The 26,398-nt window shown below is 50.1% G+C and overlaps 3 protein-coding genes across 4 annotated transcripts in view; 1 reads left to right on the top strand and 2 right to left on the bottom strand.

Moving 5' to 3' along the window:
* Positions 1-2,680: 2,680 nt before the first annotated feature.
* Positions 2,681-11,272, bottom strand: HECTD3 (HECT domain E3 ubiquitin protein ligase 3). The gene is made up of 21 exons (XM_070404886.1): positions 10,855-11,272; positions 10,536-10,696; positions 10,182-10,274; positions 9,970-10,105; positions 9,402-9,517; positions 9,203-9,316; positions 8,985-9,067; positions 8,364-8,529; positions 8,062-8,143; positions 7,221-7,403; positions 7,019-7,071; positions 6,778-6,842; positions 6,536-6,639; positions 6,152-6,271; positions 5,947-6,036; positions 4,800-5,006; positions 4,401-4,530; positions 4,229-4,303; positions 4,049-4,130; positions 3,846-3,917; positions 2,681-3,689 (listed from the first exon to the last, which is right to left on the bottom strand). The coding sequence occupies exons 1-21, from the start codon at positions 11,221-11,223 to the stop codon at positions 3,605-3,607; spliced, it is 2,586 nt and encodes an 861-aa protein (XP_070260987.1). The 5' UTR covers positions 11,224-11,272; the 3' UTR covers positions 2,681-3,604.
* A 3,687-nt stretch (positions 11,273-14,959) lies between these two features.
* On the top strand, positions 14,960-18,519 carry UROD (uroporphyrinogen decarboxylase). 2 transcript variants are annotated; one of them, XM_070404884.1, is made up of 10 exons: positions 14,960-15,065; positions 15,662-15,774; positions 16,114-16,193; positions 16,270-16,332; positions 16,520-16,717; positions 16,841-17,002; positions 17,400-17,537; positions 17,698-17,798; positions 17,880-17,946; positions 18,278-18,519. In XM_070404884.1, the coding sequence occupies exons 1-10, from the start codon at positions 15,046-15,048 to the stop codon at positions 18,437-18,439; spliced, it is 1,104 nt and encodes a 367-aa protein (XP_070260985.1). In that variant the 5' UTR covers positions 14,960-15,045; the 3' UTR covers positions 18,440-18,519. The 2 variants fall into 2 exon arrangements, with proteins under 2 accessions (XP_070260985.1, XP_070260986.1); XM_070404885.1 differs by lacking the exon at positions 16,270-16,332.
* An 810-nt stretch (positions 18,520-19,329) lies between these two features.
* The window catches only part of ZSWIM5 (zinc finger SWIM-type containing 5), a 109,066-nt gene continuing 101,997 nt past the window's right edge, over positions 19,330-26,398 (bottom strand). The window contains exons 12-14 of the mRNA XM_070404883.1: positions 23,424-23,587; positions 22,867-22,948; positions 19,330-22,185 (exon numbers count right to left, since the gene is read on the bottom strand). Coding sequence (XP_070260984.1) covers positions 21,323-22,185; positions 22,867-22,948; positions 23,424-23,587 — 1,109 coding nt within the window. The 3' untranslated portion in view covers positions 19,330-21,322. The remainder of the gene's footprint in view (positions 22,186-22,866; positions 22,949-23,423; positions 23,588-26,398) is intronic.

The following is a 26,398-nucleotide window of genomic DNA, read 5'->3' as shown; positions in this document are numbered from 1 at the left end:
GTTACTTATTTCATTTCTCATCTAGAAGTGGACATACTAATAGTACTTACTTCATAGAACTGTACAGAAGATAACATAGATAACAGATGTATAGCACTTAGCACGGTGCCTTATTTTAGTACAATGGACTTTTTAAAAATATATATATTTTATTGATTTTTTTACAGAGAGGAAAGGAGAAGGATAGAGAGTCAGAAACATCGATGAGTGAGAAACATCGATCAGCTGCCTCCTGCACACCCCCCACTGGGGATGTGCCCGCAGCCAAGGTACATGCCCTTGACCGGAATCGAACCTGGGACCCTTCAGTCCACAGGCTGACGCTCTATCCACTGAGCCAAACCTGTTACGGCTGGACTTTTTATTTTAGTACTATGCAAAGATTGTTATAAATCAGTAAGAAAATGTGTGCCCTCCTTGGAACACACACCTACTCGAATTTCCTTTTCAAGTGAATTTTCTTTCTCCTAAACTCTAAGGGTCCCCATGAGACTTGCAACTATGGGAGCAATGGGCAGTGCAGCTCAGCCTGGGCTCCCCCCTGAACCTGTCTCCAAGGCCTCCTTTGGCTCACTTTTTTCTCCTAACATTTCTAAACAGCCAACGCACCCCCACTTAGGTTCTCTCCTGTTGCTTCTTCTATCCTAGGCCTTTCCTTGTTTCACTGTCCCCAGCTTTAATAAGCGTACTTTCAAAATCAAAATCAATCAATCAATCAATGAACCAGAGAAGTATAATCAAACCAACAGAAAAAACAGACAAAAGACATAAAGGGCAGTTCATAAAGAAGGGAAACGATTGCTCAATATAGTAAATAATCAAAACAATGAAAATTAAAATAATACCATTCATTTCTCAGCTCATTAAATTATCAAACAATATTTTTAAGTGTTAATACTCAAGGTTGATAAGAGTTTAGGAAATAGCCACTAAAGGGAGTGAAAACTGATATATCCTGGCAATTTGGCAGTTTGATAAAGGGATTTTAATTATTTTAAGGAAATAATCAAATAGGTATGCAAGGATATATGCATAAGAATGTTTATTGTAACATTTATAGTTTCCAATACCAAAAATTTACAAACAACCTTTATGTCCATCTGTAGAGGGCTTTAAATTAAGACAGTATGAAAATTCCTTACAATGTAATATAATACAGTCAATAAAAATATTGATTAAAATGGTCTCAGTGACCATCATTTCCTGCTTGGATTACTCTCTGCCTCGTGTCTCCCTCTCAGTTCATTCTCTAAACAGCTACCAAACCCAAATCTAATCCTGTCTCTCCCCTGCTTGATGTCCTCTTGGCTGCTCATTGCAAAATCCTAAAACAGCTCTCTAATGCTGGAGTCTCTTCTCTCTTCCTTCACCCAGAACTGAACATGCTCCTCAGCTGGCCTCTGTGCCCAGTTGTTCCCCCTCAGGATTTAACGTTCATCCTGTACAATCCTCTAACAACAGTACCCTCCACTTCTCCCTTGGTGCTCTTACACGTTATTAAATGTTTTTGCCATTATTTGTCTACTATGTGTCTCTTCCATTAGAGTTTAAATCCCAAGAGGGCAAAAATGATCTGTTTAGCCACCATTTTATCCATTACACCTGCTATGGTGCCTAACATACATGCCTGATGCATTCATTGAGTGATTAAATGAAAAGCAAGCTGTAAAATATATACAGTGGGGCCTTGACTTACGAGTGTACCGACTAACGAGTTTTTTGAGATACCAGCTGTCTCTCGGCTGATTTTTTGCATTGAGTTGATAAATTAATTTGAGTTAACGAGCTCCTTAACAAGCTCGGTCTCGGAACGAATTAAATTCGTAAGTTAAAGCCCCACTGTAATGCATTGTGAGTCCAATTTGTTAAAAGAGGGACCAAAGACTCATATGGCCAGTAACAGACACAGAAATGGACTGCCTCCTGCAGGTTGGCGCGGGCCATGTCTTTCTCAGAAAACGGGAAGGTGTGCCTGGGATGGGTGGGAACTCGCTGGGAAGAACAGAACTGAGGGGGTGGGGGGGCAAGCCTCTAGGGCTCCAGCCCCTTTAGCTCCAGGCAATGGAAGAGGCTGCCAGAGGACGGGAGCAGGGGTGTCTCCTGTGGGCCACCCAAAGCACAGGGATTGGGCAGCTGCAAGACTCACCTGGGGTAAAAGACTCAGAGCTATGGGAGATAGGCCTCAGGGTGCACACAGCGCGGGGGGAGGGGCATTAGGGCTTGGGGAAGGGTGGGAGCAACACGACACCCCTCACCTAGCACCACCCCACATGCCACTTCACTTGGGACCCTCTGAGGGTGGCTGCCCACCGTGAGAGTGAGGGGACTGTATCGCATTTCTCTCAGGGGGCACTTTGTGGAGGCAGCATGGGGGTGGGCAGCAATGCTGTTGCCTCCTCTTCTGTCAAAATTCTGACCTGGGTGGTTTATCGGCCACCTCAGGGCTTGCCCTCTGTCAAATTCTTCTGCCCACTTGGTTCCTGAGGGAGGGCTCCTAGCCTCCACACCACCACACCCATCCCAGATGATGCTAGGCCAACTTTTTTCTTCCTTCCTTCTGAGTAGTGGGGTCTTTATTTCCCTCTCAGCTCCAGACTTAATGTTTGTCACTGAGAAGCCCACCACTCCTGGAAAAGTCTCAAACATTCCTCAAGAGCCCAATAAACACATTCCAAAGGAATGAATTCACCCATTTATTCAACTTTTCCCATGTGCAAGACATTTTTTGATGGAGTGTCTTGGAGGCCTTTTTGTGAGGGAGAGGTGGGGCAGAGATGTCTATAAGGCCTACAAGGAGGTTTAAAGTCCAGGCTTTATTTTAGAGTTGGGTAAAGAGGAGCTATTGAAGATTTCAGAGAGGCTATAACTGGCATTAACTTGTGCAAAATCTTGGGAGTGAAACAGCGGACGGGGAGTCAGGCTGGCCGGGATGCAGAATGACTAATACGGGGCGTAGTAGCAGTAAGATTTAATGTTGAGTGGATGTAGGTTCTGAACCAGGGGAGGTAGTGGCACTTCCGTCAGTTGAGACGGGTTGGAGGAAGAGGAGAGAGCTCACACCTTGGGTGTTGAGGGAGAGGAGGAAAAGATAAGTATATGAGGAAGGGTGTTCAGTTGCTTTATTCTTGGGGCAGGTGACTAAGAAGGAAGACCATCCCTCCTTATCCATCCCTGATACCTTGTTTGGGGAGGAGATCCACCACCCTCTATATTTTTTGTTTTCAGTCCAGGCTGAAGCCAGAGAAAAACAAGGATAAAAAAAGAGAGGAGCCAAACATTGAAGCAAAGTCCATAGGGAGTAGGGAACTAGAAGGCCTCCTTCAAGTAACTCAGGCCTGGCAGCTTGTGCTGGGCTTGTGGACGGTTCCCTCTCACAAAGGCAACGTAACTCCGGAAGCAAGCCGAGCACGCATAGGGCTTGTGCGCCTGCGGGGCTGGGCCACCAGTGTCAACTCACCGCCCGCACTGCAGCTGCACACAGAGGCCGTGCGTGCTGGCTTTTCTGAGTGCATCCACTCACATCCTGCCCCAGCCGGTCCAGGTGAGGTGTCTTGCCCCAGGCAAGGCCGAGTGAGACACTGCTGGCCCACAGGAGGTAGCCGACTCATTCCTCCCAAGGGCTCATGTCGGTGTCGATGGCCACACAGTTGTAAGCCGCATAGCGGAGCTTCTCCTCGCACACCTTGGCGCTGCCGGGGCAGGGAGTTTGTCAGTGCCAGGTGCAGAGGCCCCCATCACTACCAGGGGTGATGGGGCTCTGATTCGTTCACTTAGCACTTCAGCCACCCTAGGATGCCATCTTTCTCCCGCTCCCCACTCTCTGGGCTCGAACCTAGGAAACCCACCTGGCATATTGCGGTAGGAAGAGGGTGCTGGAGCAGGTGGAAGACTCAGGCAGCGCGTCTGTGGTCTCACAGCTGGAGGCATGGAGGGGCCAGAGATCAGGGAGAATTGTAAGGGCACAGGGCAGGGTCTGACATGTATGGGGGAGGGCGGTGCTGGGCAGAAGGCTGGCCACAGCCCCTTCAGACCTCCCTTCCACACTCACCCCAGCTTGTCTGGGTAGATGTAGATACGTGCAGGCAGACGGCTACGGCCTGTGACAAAGCGGAGGAAGCGGCTCCGGTCCTCTGGATGGAGAAGGAAATCAGTGCCCACACTTCCAGCCTGACTCTGTATCCCACAAGTGAGGTCAAACCCAGGTATTACTCTGCCCTCTACCACTGACCATTGGTGAAGTTGTTCAGTGCCTCCCAGAAATATTGCACCCGTGTGTCAGATGGCTCGAAGTCCTCGAATCGGGCTGGTGGTAACAAGGCCAGAATTCATTTTTGTGTCCCAACAGACATAACCCTAAGCCCTACCCGGTGCTGCCCTGCCCTGCCCTGCCCCACACTCACTGAGCTTGCGCAGAGCGTCCACAGTGACCTCTGGGTCCCCACACACCTTCTTCTCTAACTCTTGCCAGGTCAGCAAGTCCAGCACGGCCTGTGGCACCACCTTCAGCAAACCTGTCTGCATGGCTGCCACCTGGGAGGAGGGAAAAGGACTGGTTGGGGAAGAGGCACAACTCCCAGCTCAGTGTGTGGTGGAGCCACTTGGCCTCCACTCATGGAGATAATGGGGGACATGGTCTTTGCTCAGCACTGGGAGTATCTTTGTATGCCACAGACCAGCAGGAATGTGGGGCAGAGGGATGATGGGGGCCAGAGCTCTTGGGATTGGGAACTAGTGGCCTATCAGGCTGGGCTCTGGGCTCCTGTCCAAAGCTCTCTGTTCTCCTGGCCTCTGGGCAGTACCTGTTCCTTGCTTTCTTCTAGCCGTGCCTTCTGTACCAGTTGGATGAAACGGGAACGGTCCTCATATCCCACCACGATGCCTGTGCCACCGGGGATCAGCTCCACCACCTGCTGGTCACTCAGCACAGTGGTGAATGTTAGCTCCTTCCCAAATTTGAACTCAAAGGTCTCCTTGTCCATTCCTTCCATCACCTCCAGGAGCTTCACCTGGGGGTTGGAGAGAGGCAGGAAGTCAGCTTTTCATTATGGAAACAGTCATTTTTCCTCAAGATGCTCACAGGGAAGCAGGCCACGAGAGAAGTGAGGGGATCAGCCAAGGGCTGCGAAAGTAACAAGACAACATGTAATCAGGCTTGGAGATCGGGAAAGGCACCCTGGAGAAAATGGCATCTATACTGAGACCCAAAGGATGGCTAGGAATTGGCTGGGCCACAAGGAAGTCAGGGGAAAGAATATTGGAAAAAGGTGGAAGAACAAAAGGCTTAAGGAATCTGTTTGGCTGGAACCTGAATGTGAACGAAGTGGCCACCTATTCACGGGCCATGTAAGGTCTTTCTGGATTTTGTATTTTATCCCAGGGCTGAGCCATTGAAGAGTTTAAGGGAGTGTGAAATAAATTACTCTGGCTGCTAGAGATCAGCTGGGTAAGAGTAGACAGGGACACTAGCCTTTATAGTCAGTGGTTGAGTTAGAATGGAAGGTGGCCTGAACTGGAGGGTAGTAGTAAGATGGGAAAAGTAGACAGATTCCAGAAGGAGATGTGACAGAACGTGGGAGGTGAGGGAAGAGGAGTGAAGAATGAGCCTGAGGGCCTCAGCAGGGAAGGGGTGGGTGGCAGTGCCATTCTGGGAGAGGGAGCTCTAGAGGGCGGTAAACTGGGGAGATGAAGTGTGTGCCGAACTTGAAATGCCATCATAGAGCAGACATCCAGCAGGCAGATGCATATATGGCCCAGGCTTTGGAGAGAAACTGGGGTTAGAGGTAAGGATTTAGGAGTCACCAGACTATGGATAATAGTTGAGAAAATGAGAGTAGATAGGATTGGAGAGGGAGCATGTGTGTGATAAGAGAAGGTTCAGGACAGCCCTGGGGAACAGCAACCTTCAGGGGCTGGGCAGAGGAAACACTAGCTCCAAGCCTGACTCACCAGCACGGAATCCACAGCTGGGAAGTCCTTGCTCCAGCTCACCTCCTCACCAGACAGCTGCTTCCACACAAAGCCAGGCAGAGCCAGGACCTGTGGGACAAATATTCATTAATGTCTTCTCATCCTGAGCTGCCCAGGTGTGGCTGGTCCTTCTTCCTTCCAGGGTCCAGGGCTGATCTGATGGGGTGCAGGTTAGGCTACTCACCAGGAACTCCTTACCCCGGAGGGCAGCCCCCATCAGCTGTCCAATCCACTCGTACTTGGCAAAGTCTCGGCAGGAGGGGTTGGGCACATACATGTCCCGGGCCTCACCTGTGCCATTGCCCTGCCCCCGAGACAGGGTGTCAGCATGGCATGGGCTGGACCTACTTTCTTGTCTGAGATTTCCCAAAGACTTCCCTGAACACCTTTCCCTGGGGGCCCTGAATGATCCCTCTGAATGTATAATGGCTCCCCCTTCCCTATCTGCCCAGAGGCTGTCCTGGGAAACTTGGACCCTCTTCTGCTCCCTCTCTAGCTCACCCTGGTACTTGGGAGGTTTGCAGAGACAAAACAGCAGAAACAACTTGGGAGGTAAGGGTGGGAGTACCTGGTTGGCCGTGCGCACAAAGAAGGGCAGAGGCACAGGGGTGTCTGCCGAGCTAGGACACAGCTCTTCTGACATGTCTGCCAGGCTATCCCGGAAACCACCCCCTGAAATGACAGATAGATGCCCTCAGCTGGGGCGCTCAAGAGCTCCAGCCCCAATAATGGAATAATAAAAGCAGGCCCTCAGAAGCCCCTACCACTCTAACTAGGGCAGGGTGTTATTATCCTCCCTCAGGGCCTCACCTTGGTCAATAATGCCTTCGGCAATGAATTTACACTCCCACCACTGGTCATAGCGCATGGGCCACCTGTAAATGGGGGTGGACCTCTGTCATCATGCTGGGCTAGGGCTCAGGACAATTCATCAACCCAGACACCAGCCAGGAGTAGGGCTACAGAGGGGCAGTGGTGAGGGGTGCCAGAGGCAGTGTGTGGGTGTGTACGGGCACATCTACTGAGTAAATCATTCAGCCTCATGCCATACCTGTAGTCCAGGGGCTTTTCATACTTGTCAGAGGGCTTGAGGCCTTCATAAACCTGGGGCAGGGGAAAGAGGAGGGAGTTGCAGGAGCCTGTGTCAAGACCTAGCCCCATTCTTGCCCAAAGACCTTGCTCAGGTCCCTCTTGACCCAGCCTCCTAAACCCCTTACTGGCCCTCCCTCAGTACAACCCCAGGTAGTCCAGACCTGGGTGAAGACAGCATTCTTGCAGGCAGGATCCCTTAAGGGGCAGGCACGGTGTTCCATAGCAAGGCGCCGGTTGATGTACAGGCGTGGCATGAAACTGGGCTTGCTGCTCTCTGAGTCACGCAGGCACTGGGCCACCAGGCTTGGCCGCTGATGTGACAGCAGCAAGAACTGCTTCACTTGCTGGTGAGAAAAGGTAACCAGAGCAGGACTGGTAGGCAGTCAGCCTCTGTCCAGGCCCTGGAACCTTCCTCTATGCCTGGACCCAATCCCACCATTCCAGCCCAAGCCTCGTCCATCCCTGTCCATGTTTCCAGTCCCTCCCTTAGACCAGCCACCAGGGGGAGCTTTCTAAAACAGAAAAACTCCAACTTTGTCATAACTCACTTAAAACCTTTCAATGGCTTCAATGACCTGGGACAAAGTCCCTGCTTCACAGCCTGGTCCTCAGTGCCCTCTGCTACCAGAGCCTGCTTCCTGCCCACTCCCTCCCAGCCTCATCCCCATGCTATAATCACAGCATCTAGATGCTGCTAGTATGCCTCTCAGTTCATCTAAAGTTGCTAGGAACTCCCAGGATACACCTTTTATGCAACCTGTTCTATCCATGCTGTCACCTTTCCTCCCCCAGCGCTTGTGTATTTCACAGACTATCTGGGGAATAGCACCAGAATGACTAAATTTGACTATTTGCCTCTGGCTTTCTTCCTATGTACCCAGAGCCCAGCAAAGGTCCAGGCCTAGGTTAGGTTTTAAGAACTCTCTGCTGAAGAGTGAACGATTGCATGAGCAGAAAGGGGGAGCCCACTGCCAAGACCAGCACTGGATGGGCTAGGCTCACCTTAATCTCACTGAAGGTGCCCAGCGTGTGGTCCCAGGCAGGTACCAGGTGGTGCAGGACGCTGTCTAGGATCTTTATGAATCTGGGGTGGGTGGGGACAGGTTACTGCAGCTGAAGAGTTTGGCATAGATGTCAGACCCCCCTTAATCCCCAACACACAGGTACAGTTACAGCCAGGGCCCAGGGCTGCTCTGACACTTGAAGTTGAACAGGTTACAGTATAAGACCTGGGGAACTCCTCCACATAGACAGGATAGGGGGAAGGGAAGGGGAGGGCCTGGCGGGCCCAGGACCACAGCCACCTCTGCAGGAGAACAGCTCTGCGGTATAGGACTTCTGGGTCAGTGCCTTCCAGGCGTGGATATCGCACCAGGCTGGCGGGCTGGAAAAGGTCTGCATTCAACCCGAGCTCCCGCTGTCTAGATGACTTGATCTTGACCCCTCGAAGACGCACATCAATCCCGTCATCTGGGGGAAGGAGACAGTGAGGTCACTTGCTGTGCCTGTTGCCTCCTTGGCCTCAGTCTTGAGAATGTCTCCTTAATGCTCAGCCTTTTGTCACCTTTTGCCCCTAATTACTTGGGACCTTTGAGGTCCCCTTCTATTTATCTATTTCTGATTATTATATTCTTTGCTGGTTCTTCCGTCCACCACTATATCTGTTGGAAAGCCTTTGGGTCCCATCTCAGTGCCTCTTCCAGGTGAGCCTTAAAATCTCTATGGCTGTAAGGCAGGTCTATACCTTGGTACCTTACACCTGGCTCAGGCCCCAAAGTTTCAAATCCTGGAGTTAGTTCATCTCCTTCATCTCAGCTATCACCTTCATCTCAACTCTAAGCCCACCGCCTTCTCCACATTCACTTCCAGCTAGCCCCATCTACACAATGGGGCTCCTTTTCCCTTCTTATAAATTTAAGCCCCACCTCGGCACTCCACAATGCGGATCTCAATGATTGGAAGGTGGACAGTCATATCCTCCAGGACACAGACGTCCCCGATCAGAGTCCTGAGGAGACAGATGTTAGATACTTTGGGTGCTCCTTGCCTTCAAGGATCTCTGGGATCTCACCCAACCTTCCAAGCTGGGCCATCCCCACTGCTAGGATCATGCCCCACCTCCCACCCAGGCCAGCTTGCTCACTCGTCAATGCTCACGTCACTCAGCTTCTTCAGGTTGTCCCCTTCGCCCCCATAGACCACCACCCGCTTAGGCATGAAGTTGTCATCTGTGGTATCAACTGTGAGTAGCAGCTTCCTAGGGGGTCAGAGTACACATGTGGGTCTCTGTACACCCACAGACACATGGCGCGCCCACCCTGTCCTACTCAGAGCCCACTCACTTGACAATGGTGCCCTTTTTCATGGTAAGCCGCACCCAGTGCTGGCACTGGGATCCATCGCTCTCCCAGTAGGTGTCTGCATTGCTGTCTGTCAGGCAGGACACATTGAACTCCTCCTGGGGAGGGACAGGGAGGTGGAATCAGTGTTTCCCCCATTCCCTGCACTGGGTTAAATGTGAAGCCGGTATGAGTGGAACTGTCTAAGGCAGTGGTTCTCAACCTTCCTAATGCTGCAACCCTTTAATACAGTTCCTCATGCTGTGGTGACCCCCAATTTCATTGTTACAAATTGAACATAATTAAAGCATAGTGATTAATTACAAAAACAATATGTAATTATATATGTGTTTTCCGATGATCTTAGGCGACCTCTGTGAAAGGGTCGTTCGATCCCCAAAGGGGTCGCGACCCACAGGTTGAGAACCACTGGTCTAGGGGTTCCTATAGGATTTCCCAGATGGGGGGCTGCACTGAGTCTGGCCTATGGGGATTCAGGTTTAACCCGAGTCTAGAGGTGAGGGTTCTGGATCAAGGAAGATGTGACGGTGGGAGGAGGCCCAGCACCCACCGTGTAGGAGGAAACGTCTATGCTCTCCACATACTGCTTCACGCTCCCCAGGTTCTCATCCTCCTTGCCCAGGTGGTCGTACAAGAAGTGGATCAGGTCCTCGTCGCACTCGTAGGTCCACGTCGGGGGCACATAGCTAAGCAATCCCAAATCCTTCATGAGGGCGGGCCCAGACCTGGGCTCCTCCTCCCCATCCCGCCCAGCTCACTCACAGCAGCCTCTGAACAGCTTCCGTGTACGCCTCCGCGGGCTGGGGCCTCGCTCCCAGGCGATGGGAGTAGGTCAGGTCCACCACCTGTTCCCATCTGGGGGGTGGGATGGGGAGACATCAGTGCGCAGCAGGACGATGCCCTAAGGCCTGGAACCTTCATCCGGAGCTCCAACTCCTCTGAACAACACCACCCCACCCCATCCCCTCCTCAGGCCCCGCCCCTTCCTGCTCAAAACCCGACCTTCGCTCCGATCCCACCTAAAGGGCGGCGCCAGTCCACTTTCCAACTCTCCGGCCCGGCCCACGGGCGGCCAGCCCCGCCCCCCCCCGCCCCCCCCCCCCCCCAGTGCAGCACCTGAGCAGCGGGCGGTAGTCCACGCCGAAGAGCTGCTGGCGCCGCTGCAGGTGGTCGGGAGTGTCGATGGGCACCAGGCGGGCCCCGCCCTCGGCCGGGCGGCACACCAGCAGCCAGCCTTCGTCCAGCCCGCAGTCGCCCAGGTGCTCGGCCAGCTGCTCCTGCGGGAGGCGTCAGATGGGGTCAGGCGTCGGGGAGCTGCCCAGCCCAAGGCAAAGGGCACCGGACGCAATGCCAGCTCCGTGCGGGGAGGGAGGGGGACAGCCGGGGCCTCCCAGCCCCGGGGACCGGTACGGGGCTCAGGGCGGGCGGGGCGCACCTTGGTCAGCTTCACCCAGAGCCCGTGGCCGTTGCACAGCTCCTCGCCGGTGGTGCGCACGCAGGAGCCGCGCCGCAGCTCGATGCTGTTGCGGGCAGCGCGCAGGGGCCCGGAGCCGGGACCTGGGGCCGGGCCCGCCGCTCCCACGCGCAGCCCCAGGCCCTCCGCCTCCCACACGGGCAGCAGCACGCGCGACGGGCCCGCGGGGTCCTTGTAGAGCTTGTAGAGCACCTCGCGCGGCACGAAAGCCAGCGCCGCGGGCAGCGGCCGTCCGGCGCGGAGGCTCTGCGCCGCCTCCGCCAGGAAGCGGATTCGACCCAGCAGCTGCCGCGGGGTCTCCAGCGCCGCGCCGGGGCCCGGGCCCGCCATGGCGAGGCGGCGGAGGGCAGCCCGGGAGCGACCGGCTCGGGAACCGGGGCTCCGGAGGCTGACTGAGCTTCCCTCTCCGCGCGCCCCGCCCGCGGCCGGCCTCCGTCGTAAGTTCTGGACTACGCGCACCTCCCGTATTGCCCTCTGGACGCGGATCCTCAACCTTATTACCTCTGCGCCTCCCACTGAGCAACCCCACCCAGTTCAATAGCTTCTACCTGACCAATCCCCCCTTCGCTCCCCCACTTCTACTACCATCTTCTCCCCACTGCTACCCTTATTCAAGCCACCACTCTATCCGTCCTGGATCATTGCAACCACCGTTTTTCTGGTCCCCTGGCTTTCGTTTTGCCTCCTCACTGACAAGTCATACCACCACCAGAAGAGTCTTAAATTTTCTAGACATCCTCTCGGCGCCCCGTCCTAGGGACAGTGTGACTTAAATGACTGGAGGTATAACCTGCCATTGGCAAGAGTCTTGAGTCACTCAGGCTTGATCCTGGTTGTTGCGTTCAAACATCCAAGTGAGAACGCAACGCCGATTGGCTGCCTCCAGGATACTAATGGTCATTATCCCGTTTCTCGAAATAATTCTGACCCAAATGAGAGGAAAGGCCTAGACAGGAAGGGAGAAGGCAAAAGAAGATGGGCAGGAGCTGTTGATGAAGTACAATCATGGAAGGAAAGGAAACTGCCTCCTCCCCCCATTAAAAAAAAGTCTTCTTGCCCTGGTTGGTTTGGCTCAGTGGATAGAGCAGTTGACCTGCAGGCTAAAGGGTCCCAGGTTCCATTCCAGGTCAGGGCACGGCTCGACTCCCCCCGAGTAGGAGGCGTGCAAGAGGCAGCCAATCAATGATTCTCATCATTAATGTTTCTATCTCTCTTCCTCTGTGAAATCAATAAAAAATACATATTAAAAAAAGTTTTCTTGAAATATAATTCACGTACCATTCAATTCACCCATTTAAACTATAATTCAATGGTTTTTTAAATATATTACATTAATTTTTAAAAATTGTGGCTGGGCCAGCGTGGCTCAGTGGTTGAACGTTGACCTATGAACCAGGAAGAGAGGTCAGGGTTGGACTCCCGGTCAGGGCATAGGCCAAGGTTGTGGGCTGGATCCCAGTGTGCGGCTGCCTCCCGATCAATTATTTTTTCTCATCATTGATGTCTCTATCATCCTCTCCCTTTCCCTTCCTCTCTGAAATCAATATATATGTGATAAATTAAAAAAAAAACTTTGCCATCACCCCAAACAGAAACTTTGTACCCTTTAGCAATTAATTCTTCATTGCCTCCTTTCCGCTGCCCTTGGTAAACTTTAATCTACTTGCCTCTATGAATTTGCCTATTCTAGATATTCCATGAGAGTGGAACCATACAATATGTGTTCTTTTGTGTCTGCCTTCACTAAAGCATGTTACAACGTTGTAGCATGTATCAGAACTTAAATTTTCTTTCTTTCTTTCTTTCTTTCTCTTGGAGAGTGGAAGAGAGAGGGAAACACAGAGAGAAACATCAACATGAGAGAAACAATATTGATTGGTTGCCTCCTGCAGGAGTCCCAACAAGGGCCCAGGCCAGGGAGGAGCCTGCAACCCTGGGACCCTTTGGTCTGTAGGCCAAGCAGAACTTAAATTCTTTTTATGGCTGAAAAATATTGTATGTATATACAACATTTTGTTTATCTGGTCAACTATTGATGGACCATTAGGTGGAAACTTTTTTTTTTTAATAGGCTTTTAAAAAAATTTATTTTTAGAGAGAAAGGAAGGGAGAGGGAGAAAGAAACATCCATGTGAGAAACAACATTGATTGGCTGTCTCCTGCATGCCCTCCCACTTCCCCCAGGAATCAAATTGGTAACTTTTTGGTGCATGGGACCCAACCAGCTGAGCCACACTGGCCAGGGCGGAAACTTTGTTTTGATATATTTTCCAAATAATTGAGGTTATCAAGAAATAAATAATAAATAATTGCTGGGGTCCAACTCCAGCAGGTCCAGGGGTCCCCAAAGGTGTGGACGGAGTCGGCAAAGAAGGAATGACACGGAGACAGCCTTCAGTTGATCAGCAGCCTAGTTAGGACCTCTAGCCAGGATCTCCAGCCAAAGTTCTGGTCGGGATCTCCAGCCAAGTTCTGGTTAGGATCTGATCTGGATCTGATGATTATTATCTTGTTACATCTGTATTTATACCAGTCGATTTTAATCCTGTCAATTTCTATTGCAAAGGTTAGGGCGTTTCTTATCTCCATTCCAGGGAGTAAAGATTATGTAGCTTAACTACCCGCCTGGCACTTAATTAAGGGGTTGTATCCCCTCCCTAACCTCAGGGAAAAATCCCCACCTGGGGAAACAACCTTTCTCGGAGACGTGACCTTGGTTAAAACACATGGCGCTAAGGAGAGCAAACATATTAAGAACAATATGCTATATATGCCAGGTCCCTTGAAACATATGCTGTGCAGATGTTTCTTTCCTGCAGCGACTGAGTCAAGCAGCAAGGATGGACCAGCTTCTGGCAAATAATCCCGTGTAATTTTGTCAGTTTTCAATCTCCCTAGAAATTTGGGACCATGGTGCTTCTCTTTCCTTCTCTTCAGCTATTTGCATGCTATCTCACTACTACAGAATAAAGTGAACAAATGAACCTCACAAGGGCCTGCATGACCCGAACTCTGTAGACATCTCCAACCTCTTGAATTCCACAGATTGATCTCTTGGTTTTCATAATAACAGCCATTTGCTCTTTTGCCTCTTCACTTTACACATGCTGTTCCCTTTGCTTGGAACACCCCCACTGCTTTCCCCAATTAAGCGAGGAGCCCTTGCTAGTTGCTTCTAGTTTTTTCTTCTTAAAACATTCATTATTGTGTCCTGGCAGATGTGGCTCCTCAGTTGGTTGAGTGTGGTCCCATGCACCGAAAGTTTGCTGGTAACCATGTCAGGGCATGTACTCAGCTTGTGGGTTCAATTCCAGTTGGGATGTGTATGGGAGGCAACTAATCCATGTTCACTTACATTGATGTTTCACATCGATGTCTTTCTCTCCCTTCCTCTCTCGCTAAAAATCAAGAAAAGCATATTGAGAAAACACATTGTGAGTGCTGATTCCTCTTTCCCCCATCAGTCTGTAGCTCCTTGAAGAAAGGGGATCTTGTTCACCACTGTAACTTTCGCACCAATTATAGACTTTTTTAAAAAATATATTTTATTGATTTTTTACAGAGAGGAAGGGAGAGAGATAGATAGTTAGAAACATCGATGGGAGAGAAACATTGACCAGCTGCCTCCTGCACATCTCGCACGGGGGATGTGCCTGCAACCCAGGTACATGCCCTTGACCAGAATCGAACCTGGGACCTTTCAGTCCGCAGGCCGACGCTCTATCCACTGAGCCAAACCGGTTTTGGCCAGTTATAGACTCTTAGTAACATAAATAATGATTTACGTTTCCTGTACAGCTTGGTTCCATAATCCATGGTAAGATTGTTAGGATCATGGACAGTGGGAGTGAAAGTGAGATTTAGGTTGAGTCTTGGGGATTCCTAGGCCTTCAGAGGAGGGAAATGCCCCAAGCCAAGGGAAGGTGTAGTTTAGACTCTGGGGGTGGGGTGGGGGTGGGGTGGGGCGAGGTATTTGTTGCTGCGTCGCTACACCAGACTTTACGGTGAAGTGAGGTCAGGGGCCCTCCCCACAGCTGGAGTCTGATCATGTGACTACCAACATGGCCACCGCCTTGGCTCAGTCCAGGAAGGGGCGGGGCCGGCTCAGACTTGGTTCAAGTGGGACTGGCTCGCAGTTACTGACATCTTATCATGGAGGCGAACGGGTTCGGGTGAGTTCTCCGCACCGCGATCGGCGTGGCCAGCGAGGCTTCTAACTTGTAGCGGAGGAATCTGTCCGTGTGCCTCGTTCCCCTGGAGAGTCCCAGCCCGAACCCCAGGGCCCGGGAACCCGAAGGTCCTCCAACCTTGGATTCCCGAGACCGTCCCAGGGCCCGCCTCGCGGGACTGCGCCCCCAGACCTTCGTAGGGGATGCTCCCAGGACCTTCTAATCTTCAACTAGGATCCCCATTTCCGGACCGTCAGCGCCCAGATGCGGAACCCGCCCACGTACACTCCCTGTTCCCGTGGTTTCTGGTCCAGAGACCCTCAGCCTCTCCTTTCTGTCCCCTCTCCCCCGCCCGTCTTCCCAGTGGCTTTGAGCTCGGGGAGCTGGGATGTGGGTGGGGTAGAGGCCCCAGCGCGGGCCTGCCGTCCTGTGCTCCACCTGATAGGCAGAGAGGAGGCAGATGGCCGGAGCCACGGCTCGGGAGCCGGTCTGGGGCAAGCAGATAACGGCGCTGGAATGAATCCGCCTGAAGGACCGGCGCCTTCCCCACCCTTCAGCCGAGCTTACTGACACCTGCTCCCCTTCCCGCCCCACTCCAGGCCCCAGGGCTTTCCGGAGCTGAAGAATGACACGTTCCTGCGAGCGGCCTGGGGGGAAGACACAGACTACACTCCGGTCTGGTGCATGCGGCAGGCAGGCCGCTACTTACCAGGTCAGGGGCAGGGCTTGAGTTTGGGTAAAACTCTGGAGAGCAAAAAGCTTTTGAGCCCTAACTGGTTTGGCTCAGTGGATAGAGCGTCGGCTTTCGGACTGGAAGGTCCTAGGTTTGATTCCAATCAAGGGCATGTACCTTGATTGCTGGCACATCCCCAGTAGGAGATGTGCAGGAGGCAGCTGATCGATGTTTCTCTCTCATCAATGTTTCTCTCTATCCCTCTCCCTTCCTCTCTGTAAAAAGTCAATAAAATACATTAAAAAAAAGCTTTTGAGGTGCAGGGGAGGGCTCTTGAGGTTCCTCCAGGCTGAGCCCTGCCCTCCCTCTCCTGTCTAGAGTTCAGGGAAACTCGGGCTGCGCAGGACTTTTTCAGCACCTGTCGATCCCCAGAGGCCTGCTGCGAACTGACGCTGCAGGTGAGGGGCCCACAGAAGAGGGAGGGACTTCTGCCCTCAGCTCACCACTTAGCAACCTGTCTCCTGTTCCCTATAGCCACTGCGTCGCTTCCCTCTGGATGCTGCCATCATCTTCTCCGACATCCTTGTCGTACCTCAGGTACATGCTCAAACCTGACTCTGGAATATGGACCCTTATCCTCACTGGACAGTGGGGAAGAGTTGGGCTGGAAGAGATGGAGTTTGGCTGAGCCTTATTCTCCCTTCCTCTTTCCTGGCATGAGCTGAACAGAGCCTTTCCTCCTGGAGTTACAGGTTGGAAACACAGGTGTTTTCTCCCCTTCCAGGCACTGGGCATGGAGGTGACCATGGTGCCTGGCAAAGGTCCCAGTTTCCCAGAACCATTAAGAGAAGAGCGGGACTTAGAGCGCCTCCGGGACCCAGCAGCAGTGGTCTCTGAGCTGGCCTACGTGTTCCAGGCCATCACCCTCACTCGACAACGGCTGGCTGGGCGTGTGCCCCTGATTGGCTTTGCTGGTGCCCCGGTAATGTGGAACAGGGCAGGCATTTGGGCCTGGGGCAGTCACTCCGGAAGGTCTGGGATAGGCAAGGGAAGGAAGCGGCAGGCAGACTTCTACACCTTTGCATTCTCCTTGTATCCTTTGCAGTGGACTCTGATGACATACATGATTGAAGGCGGCAGCTCAAGCACCATGGCTCAGGCCAAACGCTGGCTTTACCAGAGACCGAAGGCCAGTCACCAGCTGCTTCGCATCCTCACTGATGCTTTGGTACCATATCTGGTGGGACAAGTGGTTGCTGGTGCCCAGGTGAGTCCTGAGGGAGAGACAAATAGGCTGAGGTTTAGTCCATAAGGACCAGAAGCAACATAGTCCCCTGCACCTGAGGGAGGGTAGGTGTCTTAATGCCAGGCATGAAAGCAGCTTAGCTTGCAGTGATGTGGCTGGAGCAGCTAAGTCCATCCAACACTGGCGGGGGCAGGAGGGGTGGGGGTTGGGGGAGGGCTTAATGTTTTATGTGTTCAAAGACCACAGCTAGCACTGGGATCTGGAGGAAAAGACAAAACTTTTTGACTGGAACTGGGTTTTTAGGCAGTATCAGGGGTTGAAGTCACTTGGGGAAAATTGAGTTCCATTCTGTGTGTGGGGCCTGAAATATTTCCTTTTTGTGTGTTAAGTATTTCTCTTCACCACCACCTAACTCTAGGCATTGCAGCTCTTTGAGTCCCACGCAGGGCATCTTGGCCCACAGCTCTTCAATAAGTTTGCACTGCCCTACATCCGTGATGTGGCCAAGCGAGTGAAGGCCATGCTGCAGGAGGCAGGCCTGGCACCAGTGCCCATGGTAAGAAAGGGAATTGAGTGAAGGTGGGACTGGGACTTTCAGAATAAGTCCTGTATGGAATGAAGTGGCCACTGGAGGGCAGCCGAGGTACAGCTGAGGTAGGTTAGTGGGCAAAGCAAGGCCCCTGTAGGCTCAGAAATCTGTCCTTTTGTTCCCTCAGATTGTCTTTGCTAAGGATGGACATTTTGCTCTGGAGGAACTGGCTCAGGCTGGCTATGAGGTGGTTGGGCTTGACTGGACAGTGGCCCCACAGAAAGCCCGGTAAGTAACGGAGGGTGAGGTAGAGGGGGTGCAGCTGCCGTATGTGTAGTCACCAGAACATAGCACCAACTCTGCTTCCAGGGAACGTGTGGGGAAGAACGTGACCTTGCAGGGCAATCTGGACCCCTGTGCCCTGTATGCACCTGAGGTAACAACCAGAGTCCTTGTGTATGTCTGTGAGTTTGTCTCCGTGCATTCCCATGGCTGTAGAGATGGTTGTATTATTGTATTTTTATGTCTGTCTCTCCCCTCTACCCCATACACACCATGTGAACTCCAGGAAGGCAGGAATTTCTTTTCACTGTTGTGTTTATTTGTGTTTTTTTAGTGCTTGGCCCATCCAATAAATTTTTTTGAATTAATGACTGAACGAGTAACACTGAGTAGAATTGCCTACATATATGTGTGACTCTATTATGTATAGGGAGGACAGAGGCTTGCTGGCCCTCCCTGTAGCTAATGCCCTGTTGGTCCCCCAGGAGGAGATCGGGCGGCTGGTGCAGCAGATGCTGGATGACTTTGGGCCACAGCGCTACATTGCCAACCTGGGCCATGGACTTTACCCTGACATGGACCCAGAGCATGTGGGGGCCTTTGTGGATGCCGTGCACAAATACTCGCGTGCACTTCGACAGAACTGAGCATACAGTTTTCCTCCTCAAGTACTACCAACACAGAAGATTGTTTCCAGGAGAATAAAAGTCCCAGAGTTGGAGTCTAACATGTGGTTTTGTTTGTGAAAGATCTGTGCCCTTACCTTCAGTTCCTTCTCAGTGTCTGCTCCTTCCCCGGGGCCTCCGTCTGCATCCTCTCCCAAAGTCATGGGAACTCAGATATCAGGGTGTGCACTGTAGGACTTAATGTTAGGGCTCTCCCCACCATCTTGACTTCAGATCTCCAAGCCCCAGAACTACATGGGTTTGGGTAGAGTTTCCTAACAGCAGGAGCTATGACACTTGCAGAGAAATAGGGTTCCCACAGCTTATGAGGTCAAATTGTGGGGAAGGGGCGTATAGATCAGAGAGGGGCACAGGAATGGCTGGAATACTTCAGAGAGGCCTATCAAGGAAGGTGGAGTCTAGGTAAGCAGGGAAGAGGTGAGAAGCCTTCAGCTCTGATACCAAAAGATGGGAGGACATAAAGACTTAGAGCTAGGTTGCTCAGGGTTAGAGTTAGACTTGCGTCACTGAGGTGAGGGCCTCTGAAGACAAAAGTCCCTGTGTTGCTCAGGGTTGCTCTGCATTCTTTCCTGAGCATACCCTCCAGTTTTCTCAGGATCTTGGTGTTTCTGCCCATTATGATGCTACCTATTTCCTGGGACAAGGCTCTATGCTGTTTGTGAGCTCTGGAGTGGGGTTTGGTGTGGCAGGCAATTTGTTTGTCCTCCACATCTTACACCACTAGAAATCCACTGTGCTAGAGGCCCAGCCAGCTCCCTGTCCCAGCCAGGGCAATGCAGAAGAGAGAGAAGAGCCCCATTTATTGAGAAAACACAATTTCTGATTTTACAAAAATCTTTTCTGTGATCCATGATTTATTTATAGAAAAGCACTGAGTTCACATACTTGCTAAAAAATGGCAATCGTGATACAGAAATGGGAGTGGCTTTTTTTTTTTTTTTAAACCAACCTGTTGGGCTGAGAGGTTGTAGGGCCCATGGCTGAACAGTAAGACTTCATTAGCCACAAATAGCAAATACAACTTACTGGTTAGTGTGGAGGGGGGAAAGAAGGCGAAACAAACAGTTTGTCAAAGAAAGGAAAATAGAGCAGACAGGTCCTTAGTTCACACTCTAGCTATATCACCCTTCCTATCACACCCCATCCCCTACTCAGGAACTAAAACATAAAATAGTAAACACCAAGACACTGGCATCCAAATGACTCTTCGGAATGCCCTTGCTACCTCCTAATTTCAGGCTGAGCATAGGGGCAGGAAGGTAGCAGGAATGTCATACATTGTGGAGGTCAGCAAGGGCTAACACAGGGGTTGCCCACTAGGGCTAGAAACTAGTCAGAAAGGGAAAGGCCAAATGCATCCCAGCCCCAGCCTCCAAATCAGTAACCAATGGGACTGTGACCAAAGCAGGCAGAGGAAGCTTGAGGTAGAGAGGCAGAGGGAGAAAGCAAGTGCAGGGTGAGGAGAGAACTGGAGCTGAAGAAGCCACTTTTAAGATAGACTAGTGATTAGAAGCTTGTTTGGTGAGAGAATAAAGGAGGCACAGACGTGGGGAAAATGTTTAGCTGGTGAGAGAGACTAAGAGGAATTGGGAAGACATCTGGCAAAAAGAGAAGAGCCACATCCATGCAGATGCTCAAATATAAATTCACATACATACCTACATGTTGAAATATACACAATTACACATGTAAAGATGCATCAATGGAGCGCAAGCACACACACAAACATGTTTATGCACATGAACTCATGTGTGCCCAGATACACACTAAACATGTATCAACATGAACACACACACAGATAAGTATTCCTACATGTTCACAAATGTGTATACCCTCACAGAGAAACCCATAGTCCAGCACACAGACATGTATTCACACAGATACACATATGTGCAATACAGGTATGCACAGATATATATCTGCATACAGACACATGTACTTAGCCATACGGATACACACACACACACACACACATACATACATAATGAGAGATGAAACTAGACACTAACAATGGTGACCAGAGCAGATGAATAGTATGAGCTCAGTGGCCTCCCAGACCTCCACCTGCTCCCTGATCATGTTTCTCAGGAGCTTGCAGGCTCCTGGAGGCTGTGTGAGGCAGGAGCATGAGCTCCAGTGTCCTCATGGCTTCGTGCAGCAAAGTCTAAGTTCAGTCCTGGCCCAGCCCCTTACTCACCATGTGGCTACAGCTACCCCTTCTGTAGGCTGCAGTTTCTGCATAGACTAGACTTGGGATTTATTCTAACTGGCATTTTTCTCCCTGCCACTTGCACTCTTCCACTGCCAACAGTATATACTCTGCAACGGAAACCTGAGAAATGGTGTGAGTCTCCTCAGAAAACAAGTCTACCTTCCCACCCACAGCTATTTCAAGTACCCATGAAATTAGAACCAGAATTATAAATAGTTACAACTTTACAATGTAATTGGCAACACATATACTATAATATTTACAGTACCATACATGCTTCTGTTTCTCTGGTTAAGCAATCCCTGAGATGGAACAGTGTTCTGTGTTTGCCAAGGGAGAGAGGGCCAATGCCCAGGACACACGCAGGATATAGGGGCGTGAGGTGGCATGTTGTAGAGTTTCTGATCGATCTGCAGGGCCCAGCTCCTCCAGGAACAGTGGGCTATACTGAGAACCTTGCCAAGGCAGGTTCAGGCCAGGGTTGGACTCTCCCCATGCTTAGCCCTGTGGTCCTTTGGTTCAGCCACAGGTGCTTAGGGTCCTCTCAGGGTGGACAAATGTTTCAGTGCCCTTGGCCTGACCTTATGGTACCTGGGAGCCCAGGCTGCCCCGGCAGTGGGCTGTCTGCTTTCTCAGCCAAAGCGCTCTCGCACCAGCAGCATCAGCTTCTTCTTGCCTTTGTAGATTTGTTTGAGGTTGTCGATGAATTGGGCAAACTGCAGGTGGCCATCCTGCGGCAGCAGGAAGGTCTCCCGAGCCTTGCTCAGAAACTCAATAAACTCTCCATAGTGACGAGGGCTGATGTGTGTCAGGCGTGAGTGCGTAGTGTTGATATAGGCATTGATGGTGGCATCCAGCAGCTGGCGCAGTGGAGCTTTGTCAGTGGACATGAGCTTTCCAGAGCTGCGGCGACCTGGGATGCCAGCCAGGCCAGGTGCAGTCACCGTGCAGCGCCGTAGGATGTCTGAGAGCACTGTGGCACAGTGCACGCTCTTCACCACCAGGGGAATGAGGGCCGCCAGCTCATTCTTGCCCAGAGAGTGGCTGAGGGCACATGCCCAGAGCACATCATTGATAGCTGGATGGGTGTCCTGGTTGTAGGCTAAGTTGAGATGGCTCATGGCCAGTGAGGCCAGCTTGAAGGCACGTAGCGGGTAGCCACGGAGCTCCATGTAGCGGGCGATGGTGAACAGCTGTGAATGGGTCATGCCACCAGCGGCAGCATCAATGGCGATCTGGTAGGCTGCCTCGAAGGCGATGTGGTCTTTCTCACAGAGTGTAAGGGCTGATAGGGCACAGCTCTGTGGATCCTTCATAGCACACTGCAGGGCCAGTGTTCGAGCACAGCTAGCCAGCTCCTCCCGCTGTGGATAGTCAAGACTGAGGCGCAGGATAGTGGTGTGGGATACGGCGGTGGCAGCCACAATGCTAGTAGCCTCGGTGGGGGTGAAGAGTGTGTACCAGCTCTGCAAGATGCTCACCAGGGCCCGCACACCTGTCGGGGAGAGCCTGAGCTCAGCTGTGGCCATCCGGGTCCCGATCCACGTCTGCCCAGATTACCATTTGGGGTCAGAACTTGCCTGCAGAGATGAGTTTTCCCTTCTCCTCAGCAGCCTGGAGACGATCTGAGGCAAACCAGGGCAAGGGGAGCATCCCGGATGGCCAGACCCTGTTCCATTCCTTCCTTCCCCTGGTCAGAGGACTGAAGGTCTCAGCAGGTGCTCTTAGCCCATCACAAGGACGGAGCGGCAGAGCCCCAGATCTGCCTGGGGGTTCTAGCTGAAGTGGGGCCTCTCAGGGTAGAGTCTTATGCTGGGGCTTTGGGCTCTAGATGGGGTCCTGAGCCTCCAAGTTGTTTTGGGATTTCTCAGAAGTATGGATAGGGACTGGGTCCAAACCACCGGGTCAACTATCTCGCAAGGGTGCACTTGAGTACTGGCGGTTGGCAATTCATTCTCTCAGATGTCTCTGATCAGAGGGACAAAGTGCTGCTGACATCAGGATATAGTCCAAGCAGAGAGGCAGAGCCTGGGCCAGCTGGGGCTACCAGTGGCCCCATCCTTTCTTAGGTCATCAGTAACAGGAATAGGAGGGCTCTAATGATTTGTTGTCCTGTCCCAAGAGTAGGGCCCAGGAACTCCTTTACCCTGGGGGTAGAGGGAGGTGGAAGACTCACCCACTTCTGTAGCACAGGTCACCAACCACCGCACCATCTCCCGGCGCCTCCAGTTAAGGGTTGATAAGGTCATTCTCATCACCTGGGCAAAAAGAGACATTTCCAGTGAGTTAAGCATATGAACTTTCTCTCCCTATTTGCCATTTCTTTATGCAACAAGTATTTATTAGTGCTTTAAACAGTCATCGTTCCCTTGATAAGTACAGACAGGTTTAATTTCAGCCCCACCTCCTACGAAACAGATAAAGGCTTCACTGATGACCTCTAACAAATAAGGTGCTTATTTACCACACCTTGCTTGACTTGGAGGAATGGGAGTGCGTTGGGAAGAAGACCCGGACCCCGTGGATCCTAAAGCTATGTTGCTTCTGGACTTAACTTCAAAAATGGAGCCCGATTTATAGAGTTCTTACCTTGTGCCTAGGCTAGAAGTTGTGTTCAGGGGACACAGAAAGAACCAGATTTGGCCTATGCCCAGTCCCCCTAAGATCTTATCCTCTGTTAATGGTCCCTCGGTCGATGAACAGACTAACGCCGGGAAGGCCCACTCTCCATACCTGTAACCCCAGCTCCAGGGCCACGTTGAGCAGGGTGCTGTCAGTACTGCTGTCGGTGGGGGTAGCAATCTTGAATGCATCTTGGGCCAGTTTGAAGATGAGGGAGGAGGAATGGATGTGCTTCTGTATTGCTTCCAGGATTGTTCGGAGCCTCAAAGTGTCTCCTATAGGTACCGAGAGAAGGGGCAGGGATAGGGTTTTCTTTAAAGTTTCTCTGAATGGCCCACTGATCACCACAGGTACTGGTTGAACTGGCTGCTATCAATTCACTGAATGCGACACCCCTTCTGGACAATCAAGCTCTGTCTCCACTGAACCCAACCCTGGAGCTGCTTTCCCCTCGAGGCACCCACATGTATTCACTTCTCTTTACCCTTTCATCTGCCTCTACCCTTCGCCCTCCTTTTCCTCAGGCTCTTTAGGTCTCAAATAATTTTCATAAACACCTGAATTTTGAGCTGCTTATACAGAAGACAGAAAGCACTATTTTTGCCAAAAATGTATGCCAGTCCCATTGTTTGCCTCCCTGGAGCAAAACGAAGCTGGGCTACCACTTCCTATTCAGTACGAGGGCACAGAGTTAAGGAATACTCCACAGGAAGGGCATGGACACCATCAGAAGTGAAACTCACTGCATGAAGGCAGTCTGGTGTATGGAAGATTGGTATATCTTGTAAAGGGGTAGTGTTAAATAAAGACGGAACAAAAAGTAGGTGTTACGTTTTACAAAGAGGTATAGTGGTAAAAATATATAGGCTTTGGAATAAAATACATCGGAAATTGAACCTAGTTCAGCCATTTACCAGCTCAGTTACTTCATCTATAAAATGGAAACAATAACCTTTTAGGGTTGTTGTGGGAATTAGAAACAATTTGTGAATAGGTAATAGTCTATTCAACTTTTATATAAAAAAAGATAAGTAGCAGTGTGTGTATAGTGTATGTGTGTACATACATATGAATAGAAAATGAATAGAATATTTATACGAATGTCTGAGTGGTAGTTATCTTTGGGTGTCAGGATTATGGGAGAGATTACCTTTTTGCTTCTGTCAGCTCTAAAAACAATTTTTAAAATTAATAAAATTGAGCATAGTACAGAGTTACCATATACCCCATTTCCCCACTTGCAGTTTCCCCTATTATTAACATTTTACATTAGTGTGGTACATTGGATGAACCAATATTCTTACGTTATTAATTAAAGTCCGTAGTTTACATTAGGGTCCACTGTGGTTGTACAGGTCTATGGTTTTTGACAAATGCACAGTTTCATAGATCCTCCATTACTGTATCATACAGAATAGATTCATTGCTCTAAAAATCTCCTATGCTACACCTACCTATTCATTTTTCCTTATTCTTCCTGTGACTACTGATCTTTTTACTGTCTCTATAGTTTTTCCAAGTACAATGCCATGTACTTGGAATTATAGTATGTAACATTTTCAGACTAGCTTCCTTCACCAAGCAATATACATTTAAGATCCCTCCACATCTTTTTGTGGCTTGATAACTCATTTCCTTTTATTGGTAAACTAGAGGCCCGGTGCACGAATTCGTGCATGGAAGGGTCCTTAGGCCTGGCCAGCTGCTGGCTGGGGCCTTCCTTCATTCCACGCCGCCCCCTGGTGGTCAGTTCACGTCATAGAGAGTGACTGAACTCCCGGTCTCCCGGTCAAACTCCCGAGGGGACACTTTGCATATTAGCCTTTTATATATATAGATAATATTCCATTGTATGGATGTATCAGTTAGTTTATCCATTCACTTTTTGAAGGACACCTTGGTTGCTTCTAGTCTTTGGCAATTACAAATAAAACTGCTGTAAACATTACTGTGCAAGTTTTTGTGTGGACATAGATTTTCAAGTCATTTTGGTAAATACCTTGGAGCACAATTGCTGGATCATATGGTAAGACTATGTTTAGCTTTGTAAACAACTGACAAACCAACTTCCAAACTGGCTCCAACTTTGCATTCCCAATGAGACTTCCTGTTGTTCCACATCCTCACTGATGTTTGGTGTTGTCTGGGTTTTGATTAGTCTTTCTAATAGGTATGTAGTGGTATATCACTTTTGTTTCATTTCTTTTCCCTAATGACATATGCTGAGCATCTTTTCATATGCTTGTTTGCCACTTATCTTCTTTGGTGAGGCATCTGTTTAAGTCTTTGGCCAATTTTAAAATGCAGTTGTTTGTTTTCTTATTGTTAAGTTTTAAGTGTTAATTGTATATTTGTGATATATGTCCTTTATCAGATAGTGTTTTACAGTATTTTCTCCCAGTCTGTGGCTTATCTTTTCAGTTTCTTAACAGTGTTTTTCACTGAGCAGAAGTTTTTCATTTTAATGAAGCCTACTTACCAATATTTTTCTTTCATGGATTGTGTTTTTGGTATTATTGTATCTAAAACGTTATTGTCAAACTCAAGGTCACCTAGAATTTCTGTTATCTTCTGTAAGTTTTATAGTTTTGCATTTTATTTTATGTCTATGATCCATTCTGAGTTTATTTTTATGGAAGGTGTAAGGTCAATATCTGTATTCATTTTTTGCATATATGTGTCCAGTTTTTCCAGTACCAATTGTTGAAAAGACTATTCTTTACTCCTTTGTCAAAAGTCAGTTGACTATATTTGTGTGGGTCTATTTCTAAGCTCTCTATTCTGTCCCACTTACCTATTTGTCTGTTATTTTGCCAATATCACACTGTCTTGATTACTACAGCTTTACAGTTAAGTCTTAAAGTTGGGTAGTGTTAGTCTCCAACTTTGTTCTTCCTTAATACTGTGTTGGTTATTCTAGGTCTTATGCTTTTCTATATAAACTTAAGAAATAGTTTATCAATATACACAAAATAACTTGCTGGGATTTTGGTTTAGATAGTATTGAATCTATAGATTAAGTTGGGAAGAACTGACATAAAAATAATATTGAGACTTCCTCTCCATGGATATGAAATTACCTATTT

This window comes from Myotis yumanensis, unplaced genomic scaffold, assembly GCF_028538775.1.
Source record: "Myotis yumanensis isolate MYYU_CA2020_CCGP unplaced genomic scaffold, mMyoYum1.0.hap1 SCAF_2, whole genome shotgun sequence".
Taxonomy (NCBI): domain Eukaryota; kingdom Metazoa; phylum Chordata; class Mammalia; order Chiroptera; family Vespertilionidae; genus Myotis; species Myotis yumanensis.
The sequence above is the reverse complement of the archived record's forward strand: the minus strand, read 5'-3'. Positions and strand labels throughout refer to the sequence as shown.